The sequence below is a fragment of the Rhinolophus sinicus genome, chromosome 10, assembly GCF_057876585.1.
Source record: "Rhinolophus sinicus isolate RSI-liver-muscle chromosome 10, RSI-T2T, whole genome shotgun sequence".
Classification (NCBI taxonomy): domain Eukaryota; kingdom Metazoa; phylum Chordata; class Mammalia; order Chiroptera; family Rhinolophidae; genus Rhinolophus; species Rhinolophus sinicus.
Window position 1 is genome coordinate 16,472,366 of NC_142510.1, and position 14,212 is coordinate 16,486,577.

A 14,212-nucleotide genomic window follows, 5' to 3' on the forward strand; every position below is an offset into this window, starting at 1 on the left:
CCCTTGCTCAGCTGAGCTGACCCTACGATCCTGGGTGCCCCCCATGTCCGTGTGCTCTTGGGACCTTTCCTCAGTGCCAGCCAGGACAGCACAGGGCCCTAATGGGAAACGACGGTCCTGGACCACACGGGAGCCGTGACAGAAAGGCCTGTTGCTCTGAGCACAGACCACGCGGTGTGCCGGCTGCGCCCAGCACCCTCTGGGGGCCTGAGTAGTTGGGAGGAGCCCAAGTGGTCAGCCTGTAGGTCCTGGCCTGCCAGCCCCCTCTGCCCACAGGTGTTCCAGCTTGCGGCTCACCTGGTGTACTGGGGCAAAGCCATCATCATCTACCCTCTGTGTGAGAACAACGTCTACATGCTGTCTCCCAATGCCAGCGTGTGTCTGTGAGTACCTCTGGCTGCCGGAGGCGCCCCTCAGGGGAAGGGGGGTGGCGGGCAGGGCCCTCCAGGGGTGCTCCCGGGATCGGCCCCGCCTCTGCCATGCCCAGCTTACAGTTCTGGCCTGGTCTAGCACCACAGCCCTTCCTGGGCCTGTGCTCCTCTGGTACCTGCAGCCTCCAGGGAGGGCCTGCGTCCATCCATGTCGACAGCCAATGAGTTCGGGACCAGGCGCCTGATGGGAGGTCGGGAGCCTTGGCCTTGATTTGGGGGCTCAGAGGGGCTCTGGGGTGGCCTGTGCCCATGATTTCTGCTGCCTGGAGGGAAAGCGGCTCTGTCTTGTTGCATTCATCCTGGTCTGCCCAGCACAGGCTCGTGGACAGGGCACATGGGGAGGTCGCTGCCTCACGGACACGCTTGCCTCACCTGCGCCCAGGTACTCTGCGCTGGCCGAGCAGTTCTCCCACCAGTTCCCGTCTCACGACCTGCCGTCTGTCCTGGCTAAGTTCTCCTTGCCTATCTCCTTGTCAGAATTCAGGAATCCGCTTGCTCCCCCTGTGCAGGAGGTGAGTGCAGCTCCGGGAGCCCGGGGACTCCCCGCCCAGTGTTGGTTCCCCATCCAGGGGCCCTCCAGGCGCCCGCAACCCTATCTTTGGTTGGGGGGGGCAGCAGAAGGGGCCTTGCTGTCCAGGTAGTCCATGCCCGACCAGGATGACAAAACGCTGGGTCCCCGGCTGGGCCACCTGCACGTGCTTGGCCAGCCACCCCACACTTGGGCCGCTCTGTCCCTCCCACCCCCACCCCCCGTGGAGGCCGTCCTGGCTGCAGTGGGTTGTTCGTAGAGTTAGAACTGGTAAGGGCCCTGCTCAGGAGAGCGCTGACCTTTCCTGGGAGGACAGAGCCACGGGGGCCACCGGGGGCCCACAGGTGGAGGATGCAGAGTAGCTTGTTTTCACTGAGCCTCGGCCCCACCCTCCTTCCTTCCCCATCGAGGTCTGGGTGGTCCCTGGGTCTAGGCTCACGGGTCCCCAGAATCTCATCCGAGAGGACCTGGAGAGGCGAGGCCCAGGATAGGCCCCCCCAGTGGGCCTGGGGCAGGTGGGGGGCCTCCAGGGAGGTGTGAGGCGGTGGAATGAACGGGTGAGTTCTGTGTCAGGGGCAGGGGTGTGTGGCCTGGATTGTCCTCTCCTCTGAATGCCTGGAGCTCTGGGCAGGGACCCAGGGCACGGCCAGGTGGCACAGGTGGCAGAGATGGGGCTGGGTGTGCTCAAGGCTTTGTCTTCAAAACTGAACTATTTGCTTTAATAAGCACCAGATCTGTTAGGCAAAACCAGTCCTGAAAAGCAAACCCTTTCCTTTATCGAATCGTGAATGACAAGGCGACTGCTGGTTCCTCAGTTCATTTAGATGCTGAACGCGGCTGAGTTCTAAATGCCGTCTTTCATGGAGGCTTTGGTTTCTAGGAATGGTGCCAGGTCGTGCCAGCTGAATGAAAGACACTTTGCATCCGCACCCTCCCCCTTCTCAGCAGAAACTTCCTGACGGTCTGGAAGGCGGGTGGATTTTCCAGGCCAGGCCTGAGGGGCCACCTCGTGCCTGGTCAGGGGGCCCAGATGGAGCTGGGTTTGGCTCTGCACAGGCAGGGGGAGGCTGCCTGCCTCTCACCTCCCGCGTCAGGCCCAGAATATGCTCTTACGAAGCCTCTTTGTTTTATTTCTTAATTGAATTTTAGTTCACAATCCTTTTCGATTTGATTTGGTCTGAACAGGTCATACATGCCCAGGGTGGACCCCTATTTCCATGCCTGGTCAGCCAGCCCTTCCCAGGAGGGGACCCCAAAGATGAGCAAGTGGATGTGTGTCTGAGAACACGGGACACCCTCTGTGTGCCTTATCCTGCTCACTGGTGCTGGAGCTCCGCCCACACAGGGCTTCTTAGGGCTTCTAGTCAGGTGTCCCGGGGGAGAGGGTGGCTGCCATGCCCTGGGGACTGTACGGCTCAGCAGGGGTCCCTGTCCCTGTGCAGGCTTTCAGGGTGACCCGAGGAGAGGACTTCCTGCCCTCAGGACAGCTACCCACAGCCTCTTTCTGAACGTGCCCAGGCCACAAGGAGGGCATGCCACAGGCCCAGCTCCGTGTGGTGCTGGGGCCCGAATGGCAGGGAGATGAGGCAGAGCAGGGGTGGCTCAGAGTCGGGAGGGCACAGGGGCCTCCATGTCACAAGTCCTGCTGCTCAGCTCTGGGAAGAAAAGGCCAGACGCTAGGGCAGCCCACGTGTGCTGGGGGAGGAAATGCAGGGGTGGCCCTGGCCCCACTGCTTGCCCTGCCCGCTGCCTTCCTTGGGGGAGGGGGATGGTTAGACTCACAGAGCCAGCCAGCAACGAAGGGCTCCTTCCTGCCCCAAGTTGGGCCCTGGGAGCTCATGCACTCCCTGATCTCATGAGGGTTGTGTCTTAGGCCCTGGCTCCCCGATCCTCTCAGGAAAGGAGTGAGGTGGGGCGGCCTCCCCACGCCCAGGCCTCACCCTGCCTGCCCTGCAGACCCAGCTCATCCAGATGGTGGTGTGGATGCTGCAGCACAGGCTCCTCGTCCAGCTGCACACCTACGCTTGCCTGATGGCCTCCCCCAGCGAGGACGAGCCCCGCCCACGAGAGGACGAGGTCCCCTTCACTGCCAGGGTCGGTGGCCGCAGCCTCAGCACGCCCAATGCCCTCAGCTTCGGCTCTCCAAGTAGGAACCCTCTGCCCAGGGTATCTGTCTGGTTTGGGGGGGAGGTGAGCTCCTGGGAGTGGAGGCCAGGAGGTCCGACAAGGGCCCCGCTGGGAATGACACGACACCGTCACACGGCCACACGCATGTGTACATACACCGCACCTCGTGGGCAGCAGGGTCCTCACGCAGACAGCCTCCCTTGAAGGAGGACAGGGGACCCCAGCCTCCGCCTCCTTGCGCTTCTGTGGCTCTGAGGACGAGGCCGTACCTCTGGGCTCCTGCCCTGTCACCCCCACCTGGGATCAGAGCGCATTTCATGGCATCACTGGGAGGACAGCTGAAACCTCTGTGCCCTGGGGCCTATGAGGACGCTGTCACAGTCCCTTCTCGAAAGAGCCACTGTGGCCACATGTGCCCCACAGGCAGCAGCCCATCGCAAGCCGCAGGTCCTGGGCTGGAAGGAGAAGGGGAGCTGGAAGGCTTTGGGGGCAGCATCTCCCCCAGCCTCGGGCTTTAGGCGCAGCGCAAGGCCCCGGCCTGCCCGGGGCTCTCCGTCGGCCATGGTGGGTGGCAGGGGTGTCCTTGGGAGACGGGCGACCGGCTACTTCCTGACCCATGCCCCCCACAGCCAGCAGTGACGACATGACGCTCACGAGCCCCAGCATGGACAACTCCAGCGCAGAGCTGCTCCCCAGCGGGGACTCCCCGTTGAACAAGAGGATGACAGAGAACCTGCTGGCCAGCCTGTCGGAACACGAGCGGGCAGCCATCCTCAGCGTGCCCGCGGCCCAGAATCCTGAGGACCTCCGCATGTTCGCGAGGTGGGAGCCGGGTGCCTGGGGGGGGCCGGGGCCGTCCTGGGTCAGAGTAGGAGGTGGATGGGGGTGTACTTGACAAAGCCACCCGAAACCACTGACGACAAAAGGCAGTCACCGGTCGAGGCCGTGTCTCAGGCACTTGGTGTGTGCCAGGCGTGGGACGTGCCGTCTGTGGCCAACACCGGTCCTGGTGCCTCTGTCTTTGGGAGTCTCTCCAGCACTTCCGGGGTGTTTCCTGTCACGTCATGGGAAGCAGCAGCACGTTCTCTCCTCATGGGGCCTGGCAGGGACTCTTCCCAGGCCTCTTAGCCGTGGGGTGGAGGTGCGGGGGGTTCCAGGATCCCCACATCATCGGTGACACAGACTTTGTCACACCCACACTTCACTTGGGGGACACTGTCGGTGTGTGGTTTTCTGGGAGATGTCAGGCTATCAGGGACTGAACCCTGTTAAGAAGCACATGCCAGGCAGCTCTTTCAGCCGCTGGGCCAGGCCTCTTCCTGTGCCAGCCCGTCGCAGACACCCCGTCTGGACCCAGAGCCATGTGGGCTTGCTGCCACAGTGGCATGAGAAAGGCTGCTGGCAGACCTGTCCCTGTGCTGCCTCTACCGTGTCAGGACGCTGAGTGTGGGTGTGTCCCTCGGGCTCAGGTGGGCTCCGGGGTCGAACAGCCCTGTGTCCTCACAAACCCCCTTCAGGGGCCCATGGTGGGCGACTCCTGCTGGGGGACTGGGGGGTGGGCTGCTTCCCTGGGTGTGAGCCCCCCCCCCCCCCCTGCTCTGTGTTGGCCGGGGGCTGCTCAGCCGCTGCTAGAACAGAGGCGAGCCTGCGCTCGTGCCCCCGCCCCCAGGCTCCTGCACTACTTCCGAGGCCGCCACCACCTGGAGGAGATCATGTACCACGAGAACACCCGGCGCTCGCAGCTGCTCATGCTCTTCGACAAGTTCCGCAGCGTCCTGGTGGTGACCACCCACGAGGACCCCGTCATCGCTGTCTTCCAGGCGCTGCTCCCCTGAGCCCGGGCACGGGGTGGGCACCCGCGTCTTCCCACCAGGGCTCCCTTCCTCCTTCCTTCCTTCGCTCCCGGAGGCCTGCGTCCTCTTAGCCCCGAGGGGCTCCTGCCCTCTGCGTTCTCACTCTCACCTGGTCCTCCAAAGTCCCCGGGTCTGAGCTGAGAAGGTGCCGCCCTGGGGGGAGCGTCTGTGGGGCATGCTTCCCACACGCAGATCTGGGCCGCCCGCTCCACCTTCCTCCCGATCCTGTGGGTGCTCCCTGCCCCCTCCAGTGCTGCCCTTCCCAGCTGGTCAACCTTCGCTACTGCCCTATGGGCCTGCAGGAGGTTCCCCTTTGCCACCCGAGGCCGTGGGCCCCCCGTGGGGTGGGTTGGCCCTGGCACTCCCAGTCCTCTGCCACGTGGGGCGGGCGGGCTGCCTTAGGCCTGAGGGAGGACGTGCCCACGCTGGGCCTGGCGCTGGGTACCCTGAGGCCCACACAGGGCCCCGGATGTCCCCATCCTGGAGGAGGAGCTGACCTCTGAGGGCAGCTCGGGCTGAGTGAAATACAAGTGGCACTATTTTCTAGAAAATGAAGCATTTATTTGGTTTTTAAACAATTAAAAAGCCTGCCTGGCTCAGGCCTGTGTGCCCCGCTCAGCCACTCTGTCCACCACACTGACCCAGGGGCTGCCCTGGATGTAGAAGCGCAGGGGCTTGTGGACCCACTCCCCTGCAGAGCCAATGCCCACGCGGGCTGCTGCCACCACAGCTGGCTCCCTGGGCCCAGGGGGGCCCTGCTCCAGCCACACGGCCTGGTCCTTGGCCAGGTCCCGCTGGTCAAAGCTCTTGTTGATGGCCAGGGCTTGGCAGAGCTTGGAGGGGCCGCTGCAGAGCTCACGGTCCTTGAGGGCTCGGGCGCTGCCCTTCCGGTGGGTGCTGCGGAGCTGCCGCATGGTCTCCAGGCCCCCCAGGGGCTCCAGCGCTCGCAGCAGGACGCATGCCCCATCCCCTGTGGGACAGACGGACAGGCGATTGGCTCTCCCTGTCCCAGGGCACAGCCAGCACTGCAGGGGTGACGCAGCTGCCTTGCTGAGCACCCCGTACTCACGCACTGCCCAGATCCTCTGCCTGCCTCCCCCTCCTGCACACCTCCACCCCCAAGACCCCAGGCAGCCAAGGCCTGCCCACCAACTAGGGATAACCCATGAAAACGCTTAGTGAGTGCTGGTAGCTGGCCTCTGGTTCGGTGCTCAGCAGCGGTGTGAGGCTGGCACAGGAAGCCTCAGACAGCTGGTCCTGCCCGGGCATGGTCACCCCACCAGGAAGCAGGAAACAGGAAGCCTCCGGCCTGGCCTGGGCCCCCCATCCACCTCCACCCACTCACTGTCTGTTGGATTCGACAGAAGGTTGGCTCAGCAGCTTCCAAGTGTACACAGGATGCTGGGTAAGCCCCACCCCGTGACCCAGTGGGGAGTCTTGACAGGGCAGGGGGAGGTGCCCAATGTCCCTCCCTCCCTCACCTCCCTTGGGATCCCCTCTGGCCCAGCCCTCTCCCACCAGTCCAGTCCAGAACCAGCCAACTGACACCCCAGGCCCGGGGGCTCACTCAAGAAGACGCATCTGTCCACATTCCCATGGCCCTGCATGGCTGGGAACAGCGCTTCCTGGGACCGTGGCCAGGGGAGCCTGACCCCAGCTAGGCTGCTCTCCCGAGACCCCAGTGTTCCAGACTCACAGGGCCCACCCCAAGGGATGGCCAGGCCAGTCCCCACTCTTGGGCTTCACCCACACACGCCTGCCCGTCAGCATCTGGGAGCCAGCCCTGCCTGGATGCAGCAACCACACCGTCCTGCACAGCCAGCAGCTGACAAGTGGGGTTTTTGTGCCCAACGCCCTTTGGACCTCAAGATACACTCACGGGCAAGCAAAGCCTTGAAATTCCAGTCCCTCTGTGTCCCTGGGCCCCTCCCAGCCCACCAGCCTCGGCGTTTCCTGTGTCCCCCTGAGCCCCTGTGGGTGTGACACGTGTCCCTCACTGAGCCCCCCCAAATGGGTCGAAGGAGCAGCCCACCCCCTTCCTTTCCACAGCCTCTCCTGGAACACATGCGAGTCCCGCACCCAGACAAAAGCACAGCACCCTAACCTTCCCAGCCTAACCCTCCCACGGCTCAGCCCTCCTCCGCCCCGACCACCTGTTGGCCCGGCAAGCTCACCTGTGCGCCTCCCGGTCATCTGTGCCTCCGCCCCCCGGCAGGCAGGCAGGCAGGAGTCCTGTCCTCGGGTTCCCCTCCTGGATGAGCCCTGACTGCACCCGTGCGGTTTCCTGCCCCCCAAACTAGGTGTTCCTGGCGCCTCTTGGTCATGCGTCCAGAAAGTAACACACTACCTCCCACGTCTGCCCTGTGCACTGTCCCCTCGGAAGCCCTGGCTCCTCCCCTCACTGACCACAGCGCCGGGCATCTCTGGACTAGTCTCTCTCCCTGTCTGAGTTCAGTCCCACCTCATGTTGGTTCTGTCACCAAACAAAAGCACGAAGACCACATTAAGCTCTCCAGGGTGGTAACACGGCCCTTGGGGGTGTCCCCGCCATCCTCTCGGGTCCAATCACTTGGTCTCATGTAACACCCTCTCTGTGCCAGGCACAGGGCCAGTCCTGGGCCCCGCATGTTCTAGCCCCTGCGGCTTTGGCACTAGAAAGCCCCCGCCATCCTCTCCGGGCAACCACAGCTCCCAAGTCACCAGAATCGTCCAGGAGATGCGTGTGACAGAACGTGACTCCAGGCCCTCACTATCCTCCTGACCTTGGGACCAGGGGGGGAGGCCTGGCAGGCTGAGGACACTGGGCAGCCCCTGCTCCTGGTGGGCAGGGGCTCTGGCAGGATGGTGCTGGGGGCTCTCCAAGCCCAGCACAGACCTCCCAGAAAACAAGCCACCTGCTCAAGGACAGGGGTTCCCCACACGGGCCCCACGAGGTGAGTGGCTTTTCTTGGGAGCGTGAGACCAGCATCTCCCCACTTGGCACCACTGACACCTGGGGCTTTTCCTGCCAGCTGTTCAGCATCTCCCACCAGCTGTAATGACCACACGTCTCCGGATTTTGCCTCATGTTTCCCCAGGGCGGAATCATCCCCAGTGGAGAGTAAGTTACGATTCCAACCCTGTAACTGGCTGCCTGGCAAGGGAGCCCCGCTCAACCCAAATCGATGCCACCCTCCTTTCCCTGCCACCAGGCCTTCCAGAGTCTACCCTGGGTCACGGGCGACACCAGCTCTGGGACGGTGGCGGCCTCATGGAACCTGTCTGCCCTGGGTTCAGGTCAACCCACGACCTCTGTTCCATGGGGGCGCCCAGCCTGACCGCCCTGAGTACAGTCTGAGCTGAAACCCCGAGCTGGCCTGGCAGTGGCGCCTCGTGTGCCAGCCCCAGCCCCGCTAACCTTGGCTGGAGACGTTCATGCAGAAGTACATGCCGTAGATGAGGTACACATACAGGGTCCCCGGCTTCATAAACATGCCACGGTTGCGGGGGGTCTGCCGGCCGCCCCTCGAGTGGGCAGCTTCGTCCTCTGGCCCCAAGTATGCCTCAGTCTCCACAATGCGGCCGCGGAGCTCTGTGCCATCACTGAGTCGCCGGACCAAGACCTGCGGGCAGACGGGTGTCTGCTCAGGGCGGGAGGGGCTGGGTCCACTCCACCTGACGGTCCCCAGTCCGGACCTCACCTCCCTACTCAGGATGCACTAGGGCCAGCCAGGTTCCCCTCAGTGTCCCATCCTTCCTGCTGGGCCACCAGACAACAGGCCCTGCAACGTCACGTCCACAGGATGTAGCCATCTCAAGTTCTGGCCGTTGCTGGGCTGCAGACCAGTGCGAGTCCTCTCAGCAGAGCGGGGCCCTCCGTCACCCTGCCTCCTCCTCCCTGTGGCCCCCTGACCTTGCTTGGCTGGGGGCAGGGCAGCGTGGCGGGTAAAGTGGTGACCCCACGTGGCCACCTGGGACACTAGAGCCTGTGATGCTCCCTCTACCTGGACTAACCACCAGCTCCCACCCACCCAGCTCTGAAAGGCCTTTCTGAGCAGCAGGGCTGGCTGCCCCCCGCCCAGCACCCCTGGCCTGAACCATGGCCCTGGGTGTGGCCAGCTCCATAAGGAATGGGTCAGTGCGGGCAGTGGGCCAGGGAGACAGCCGAGCTGCGGTTGGCTCGGATAGTACCCTGGGTGGGGGTAGAGCCGGGAGGGGACAGAGGGGCCAGGCGAGGACAGGGCGCAGGGCAGTTGCCAGGGGCTGTCAGGCCAGGAGAGCACCCAGGCCCAGGGTGGGCCAGGGGAGCGCTAAGGGTGCCCAGGGGCCAGGCCCTCCCTGCGTGCAGCCTTTCGGCCCTGTGGCAATGACTGTTTCTCGGCTGTGGGACACAGGATGGCCTTGGGAACGGCCAGGACTCATGCCCAGTGAGCGGAGTCCCAGGCCTGCCATGACCAGGAGGCACAGTGGAGTTGTGGGGGTACACCGCCTCCCCAGGGACGCCCCAGCACCTGCCCTGTCTTCAGGCCAGAGCCATCAGTTGGACGGCTGGGCCACCCCTGCCTTAGCCCAGGGAATCTAGTGTGTCCGGAGCCAGGGTCAGTGGCACAGGACGAGGAGGTAGGTGCGAGCCTGGAGACTCAGCGGGGTGGACAGGAGGCCTTCCTGCAGACGGGGAGGAAAGAATGGGGTCAGGGCCTCCCCCGGAAGGCCCTCTGCAGGTGAGAAAGGGAGGCCCTGTTCCTTCCCAGACAAAGCCTCACTTCCATCTTTCCAGGCGATCAGAGGGGGCATTCCTCCATTAGCTTCACTCTCCGTGTTTCCACCTGTTTCCACACTTCTAGGAGGTCTGGTGGGTGGGGAGGGGCAGGTGCCCTCTGGACAGGAGCTCCCCCTGGTCTTTTTCTGTCTTTTCCACTTGAATTTTCCGCTCTGAATTTCATTCTGATACTGTTTCCAGATGGCAGATGTCGGTTGCCCCCATGCCCATTACAAACACATCTCCTTGCGGGTGGGGGGGCCTGGGGCAGGCGACACCCTTCTCAGTCGAGAGAGAGAGGGTGACTCGAGTGCTTTGGGTTGTCACGGCAACTCATTGCTCCTTGCAGTGACCTGTTGAGGGATGAGCCAAGTCTGGCCAAGGGGTCTGCAAGGACATCCACTGGAAGGTCACAGCAGAGGCTGTCCACTCTCACCAAACATCCACAGGGTGAGACACTCCGCTCTCTGCCCTGTCTACCCTTGGGCTCAAGCGGGCACAATGGGAGCCTAAGGGAAGACTGTGAAATGCTGGGGGCCCCAGAGCCCCTGACCTGATGCTGGGGCTCCCCTGCCCCATGTGCCATGCTTTGTGAGACCACAAGCCCTCATTACGTAGGGTGCTTCTAGAAGGATCTTCTGGCTCTTGCAGCTGAAGGCATTCTCATGGGAATGGAACCTGGTCCTTACCCACTAAAGAACACTTTAGGATCTGTTCCTTTCGGCACCCAGCTCCTGGCACCAATTCTTCTATTAGTCACCAAAATCGATCTACCTTGGCCACTTGAACCTACAAGTAGCCCCATGAACAGACCCAGGGTCGGCCACGGAACCTCTAAGAGGCCCAGAAAGCCAGGCCTGGAGTTTGACATCCAGGTGGTGCTCCACAGACGTGGCCCAAACTCAGCTGTCACGAGCACACAGGTCCTGGGCCGTCCCTGCTTCCCACTCCTGTGCTGGACCTGCCCTGAGCTGCAGGGGCCCTGGGGAGCCGGCACCGCCACAGGGAGCTGCCACGGTGAACAGGAGACTGCGTCAAGGCAATCCTGATGCTGGGCGGCCCATTGGTCACGGCCACGGCTCTCATGTGGCTAAAAGCTGTCACTACCACATACGCAGGCCAGCTACCCAGGGGCACTGTGTCGGGCAGGGCAGGCAAAGGCCGCCCCTCACAGACACCACGGGCCAGCAGTGGTGAGGAACCTGCCCTGAGAACAATACCAGGTGGAGAAGGCTCAACGTCCTCAGTCAGCCTTCCGCCCAGGCGGGCAGGCCGACAGTGGCTCCCCTGCCTCCGCCCAGGACAGAGCCCACTAACCATCTCAGCGTTCTTTCCATCTGATCCCAGACCCACCACCAGCTCCCCACACCTGAGTTAACGCTATGAAGGAACACATGTGGCCAAAGCAGCTCCCTGCACAAGAACAAAGTGCTGAGACAGGGACCCATAGATGCTGCACGGGGACGACCACTTCAGCAGAGGCCACGTCACGTTTACATTACCTGTCCCAGAAATGCCTGGGCCAGGGCCACGGCAGGCTGGTCGAAAAAGTCTGACCCCAGTCTCGCAGGGTGGCTGTTGGAACTTGAAAAATAGATGCTGCATTGGGGGGCCAGGGTCTTGGGTGGCTCCAGGCGGGGCTCCTTGGGGCAAGGTGTGTGGGCTCCATCGGGTGGGCTCTGAGGCCGTTCTGCCACCAATGGTCGCTGCTTTTTTAGCCCCAGTTTGCGGGAAAGCTGGAAAGGACAAAATAAAGAGTCTGAATAGGAGAGGGCAGACGATTGTGTGGTGAAGTCGGTCATGCAGAGTTGAAGGACCTTATCTGCCTGCCTGCCTCAGTTTCCTCATATGCAAAATGAGGGCAAACAGAATGCCAGACCTGATGTAGTCAGCCCCCGCTGAGCCCCAGGAAGGCTGGGGGAGACGACTGCATGTGAGGACAGACCGGTGGCAGCAGTAACAGGATGACCACTCTACTCCCCACGCCCTCCCCATACAGGACATGCACAACTTGGTGGCAAAGGGCTGCAAGGCCCAGAGTGGGGAGAGTGGGGACCCGAACCTGGGATAGGAAGACTGGTATTCCCATATCACCTGGGCCCCAAACAAAGTTCTCAGCTCGTTTCTGGAACCCTGCCCTTTGCATCGGAGCCTACGCAGGAATTTGGTCAAGGAATGGACTGTGGGTCAGTGTGTCATCCACACCCTCCCCCCACCCAGCTGACACGTCCGCTGTGCCAGACCCCTCCTCAGAATGCCCCAGAAAGTCTGGCACACACACGTGGGTGAATACCAGGCTGACCATCTGCTTGGCCCCACTTCAAGTGCTCAGCACGACTCCCCGTGAGTCCCCAACTGTCCTCTGCCTCATGACCCAGGATGTCAGAATAAGGAGCTAGTGGGGCAAAGGTACGATCTCCCACGGGATGAGGACCTGCTGAGACCCTGCATGCTTTCTGCTTCCCACCTGTCGCTACCCACCCCCCACAACCCCCATCCCCAGAAACCTGAGCACACACCTTCGGCTGCTCTGGGAACAGCCGCTCTCCGACAAGCAGGGGAAGGTGGAGAGCAGGTGGGCACTGGGGCCTGGAAATACCCTCCTCAAGGGCTGACTGTCAGCTGTACCCATGTCTCCCTAGCATGAGACACTCATTATTTTTAACATAACTGCTGACGTTCCATGTCGAACGGAGACCGCCAGTCTGCTGAGAATGGAGGCTGATGTGACCGTCTTTGCAGTCGGGCCCATCTGCCAAAACCCACCATGGGCTGACTCTGGGACTCTGCGGCCCCTGCTCTCACCCGAGTTTAGCCCCCCGCCTGCCCCATGGCAGTCGGGTCACAGTGGGTCTCTGCCCTGGCCCACCTTGGGTGGTAGGAGACACATGGCTGCCCAGAGACTGAGGCTCAGACCTCAGATTCCAACCTGCTTCCGAGGCCTTCGCAGCGACAGTCACACAAGCTGCTTAACCCAAGGGCTGAGGAATGGGGTGGCCCTGCTGTTGCGACCAAGGGTGGGTGAGTGCTGCCTCAAACCGTGCGTCTGGGCACCTGACATCCATTACCTAGCCCTGATTAGAAATGAGGGTTTCCTGGGTGAGGAGCCCCAGAAAATGACAGGTGTCTGTGCTTCTGTTCCATCTGCGGAAAGGGAATCAACAACATAGCACAGAATAAAATGAGAGACGCCAGGAAAGCACTTGGCTGGCACACAGCAAGCACTCAATAAGTGGTAGGAAAAAATACCATCCACAGGAGATGCCAACTGCTAGGCTGGGCCCACCCGGTGGAGGGCAGCAAACAGCCTGGGCACGCGGGAGTTCTCCAAGGGACCCACCAGCCCTCCATCAAAACGTGGGCAAACGGGGTTAGTAAGTAAAGAGAGAGCATTTATCAGCTTGTGACAGACAATGGGGCCAACCGCTAAGCCAACCCCATGGGCTCCTGAGTAGGGGGCGTCTAAGCTGGGCCTGGGTGCCCAGCATTTAACCAGGAAACCGGTGTCGGGGTCTCCTCCCTGACCTCGCTGGCGATCTCGGGCGGGGCCTAGACTTTGCTTCTGGCAAATGGAGCAGCAGAGCCGAACCTGGACCCGACCCCGCCGGTGGGCGCTCGTCTGGGAACCGCAGACTCCATCGGGGGCCGGCCGTGCGTACGCTACTCATTTTCCTCGTGTTGTGATTCTCGCCCTGGGAGCCTGCTCCTCGGCCACGCGCGGAGCGAGAAGCGCGTTCACCTGGGCGCGAACTCACCTGGGTCCCGCTACGCGCGGGCATCCAGAGGCTCGGGCCGGGACTCTTTTGGGGGTGGGTACAACCGGGTGTGTAGTCAACCCAGGAGCTGACACCGGAAGCGCCGCCGTGGGCCGAGGGTGGAGTCGGCGCCTGCGCAGAGGAGGACGGAAGCCTGGGGGAAGCGGCCTGGAGAGCCGGTCACGGACTCCGCCCCCGGAGGAGGGGCTGGGGTGGGCCACTCGGAGGTGGCCCGGCCGGACGCGGGCTCCTGAGCGCTCCCCTTGCCTGGCGCCCCACCTACCATCCTGGACAAAGGCTCAAGGCTGCTGGGACACTTGTGGCATTAGAAGGGGGGAAGGCGGCTGGGGTTGCGGCGAGTCCCCCCCCCCCACGCCTCGGTGCCCTTCCCAATGACCTGCCCCCACCCTTCTCGCACCCTGGTCCCCTCACAGCCGTAGAGCCCACTCCACCACCAGACGGTGATCAGACCACCAAGAGAACTGGTCCGTTTTAAACCTTGACTGGGCCCGGTTGGAGGTGTCGTTCTTTGGGGGAGTGGCCGGCAGACGGTTCGGTGGGATGCACGTGGAGAGCATGTCAGGGAGGTGGCCTGGAGACCTGGTCCTTGGACACGCCTTCCTGAACCGCGGGGGGGGGGGCCTTTGGGTGGAGAGGACAGGTTGGGCGGGGGAGTGGGCAGGAAGACTGTCCAGGAAGCACACGCCAGGCCTGTCCGGAAGGCCATCACCACAGGTGGTCCAGGGATTCGGGCTCTGCATGGAGCGCCCACCCCAGCC

The 14,212-nt window shown here is 62.8% G+C and overlaps 2 protein-coding genes across 3 annotated transcripts in view; one reads left to right on the top strand and one right to left on the bottom strand.

Moving 5' to 3' along the window:
- NPRL3 (NPR3 like, GATOR1 complex subunit) overlaps positions 1-5,491 on the top strand; it is a 38,124-nt gene extending 32,633 nt beyond the window's left edge. For both annotated transcript variants that reach the window (XM_019718081.3, XM_088801397.1), the window contains 5 exons: positions 277-383; positions 814-943; positions 2,917-3,106; positions 3,717-3,909; positions 4,757-5,491. In XM_019718081.3, coding sequence (XP_019573640.2) covers positions 277-383; positions 814-943; positions 2,917-3,106; positions 3,717-3,909; positions 4,757-4,922 — 786 coding nt within the window. In that variant the 3' untranslated portion in view covers positions 4,923-5,491. The remainder of the gene's footprint in view (positions 1-276; positions 384-813; positions 944-2,916; positions 3,107-3,716; positions 3,910-4,756) is intronic.
- Positions 5,480-13,594, bottom strand: MPG (N-methylpurine DNA glycosylase). The gene is made up of 4 exons (XM_019718082.3): positions 13,434-13,594; positions 11,181-11,414; positions 8,338-8,542; positions 5,480-5,910 (listed from the first exon to the last, which is right to left on the bottom strand). Exons 1-4 carry the CDS (start codon positions 13,455-13,457, stop codon positions 5,537-5,539), a joined length of 837 nt encoding a protein of 278 aa, XP_019573641.2. The 5' UTR covers positions 13,458-13,594; the 3' UTR covers positions 5,480-5,536.
- Between the last annotated feature and the right edge of the window lie 618 nt (positions 13,595-14,212).

Bases quoted from the DNA above. Each gene is read 5' to 3' on its own strand.
- MPG (XM_019718082.3), bottom strand. From the start codon at position 13,457: ATGCCCGCGCGTAGCGGGACCCAG. The intron at 11,415-13,433 runs GTGAGTTCGCGC...TGTCCTTTCCAG, and splicing joins CCGCGCGTAGCGGGACCCAG to CTTTCCCGCAAACTGGGGCT. The intron at 8,543-11,180 runs GTAATGTAAACG...GTCTGCCCGCAG, and splicing joins CCCAGGCATTTCTGGGACAG to GTCTTGGTCCGGCGACTCAG.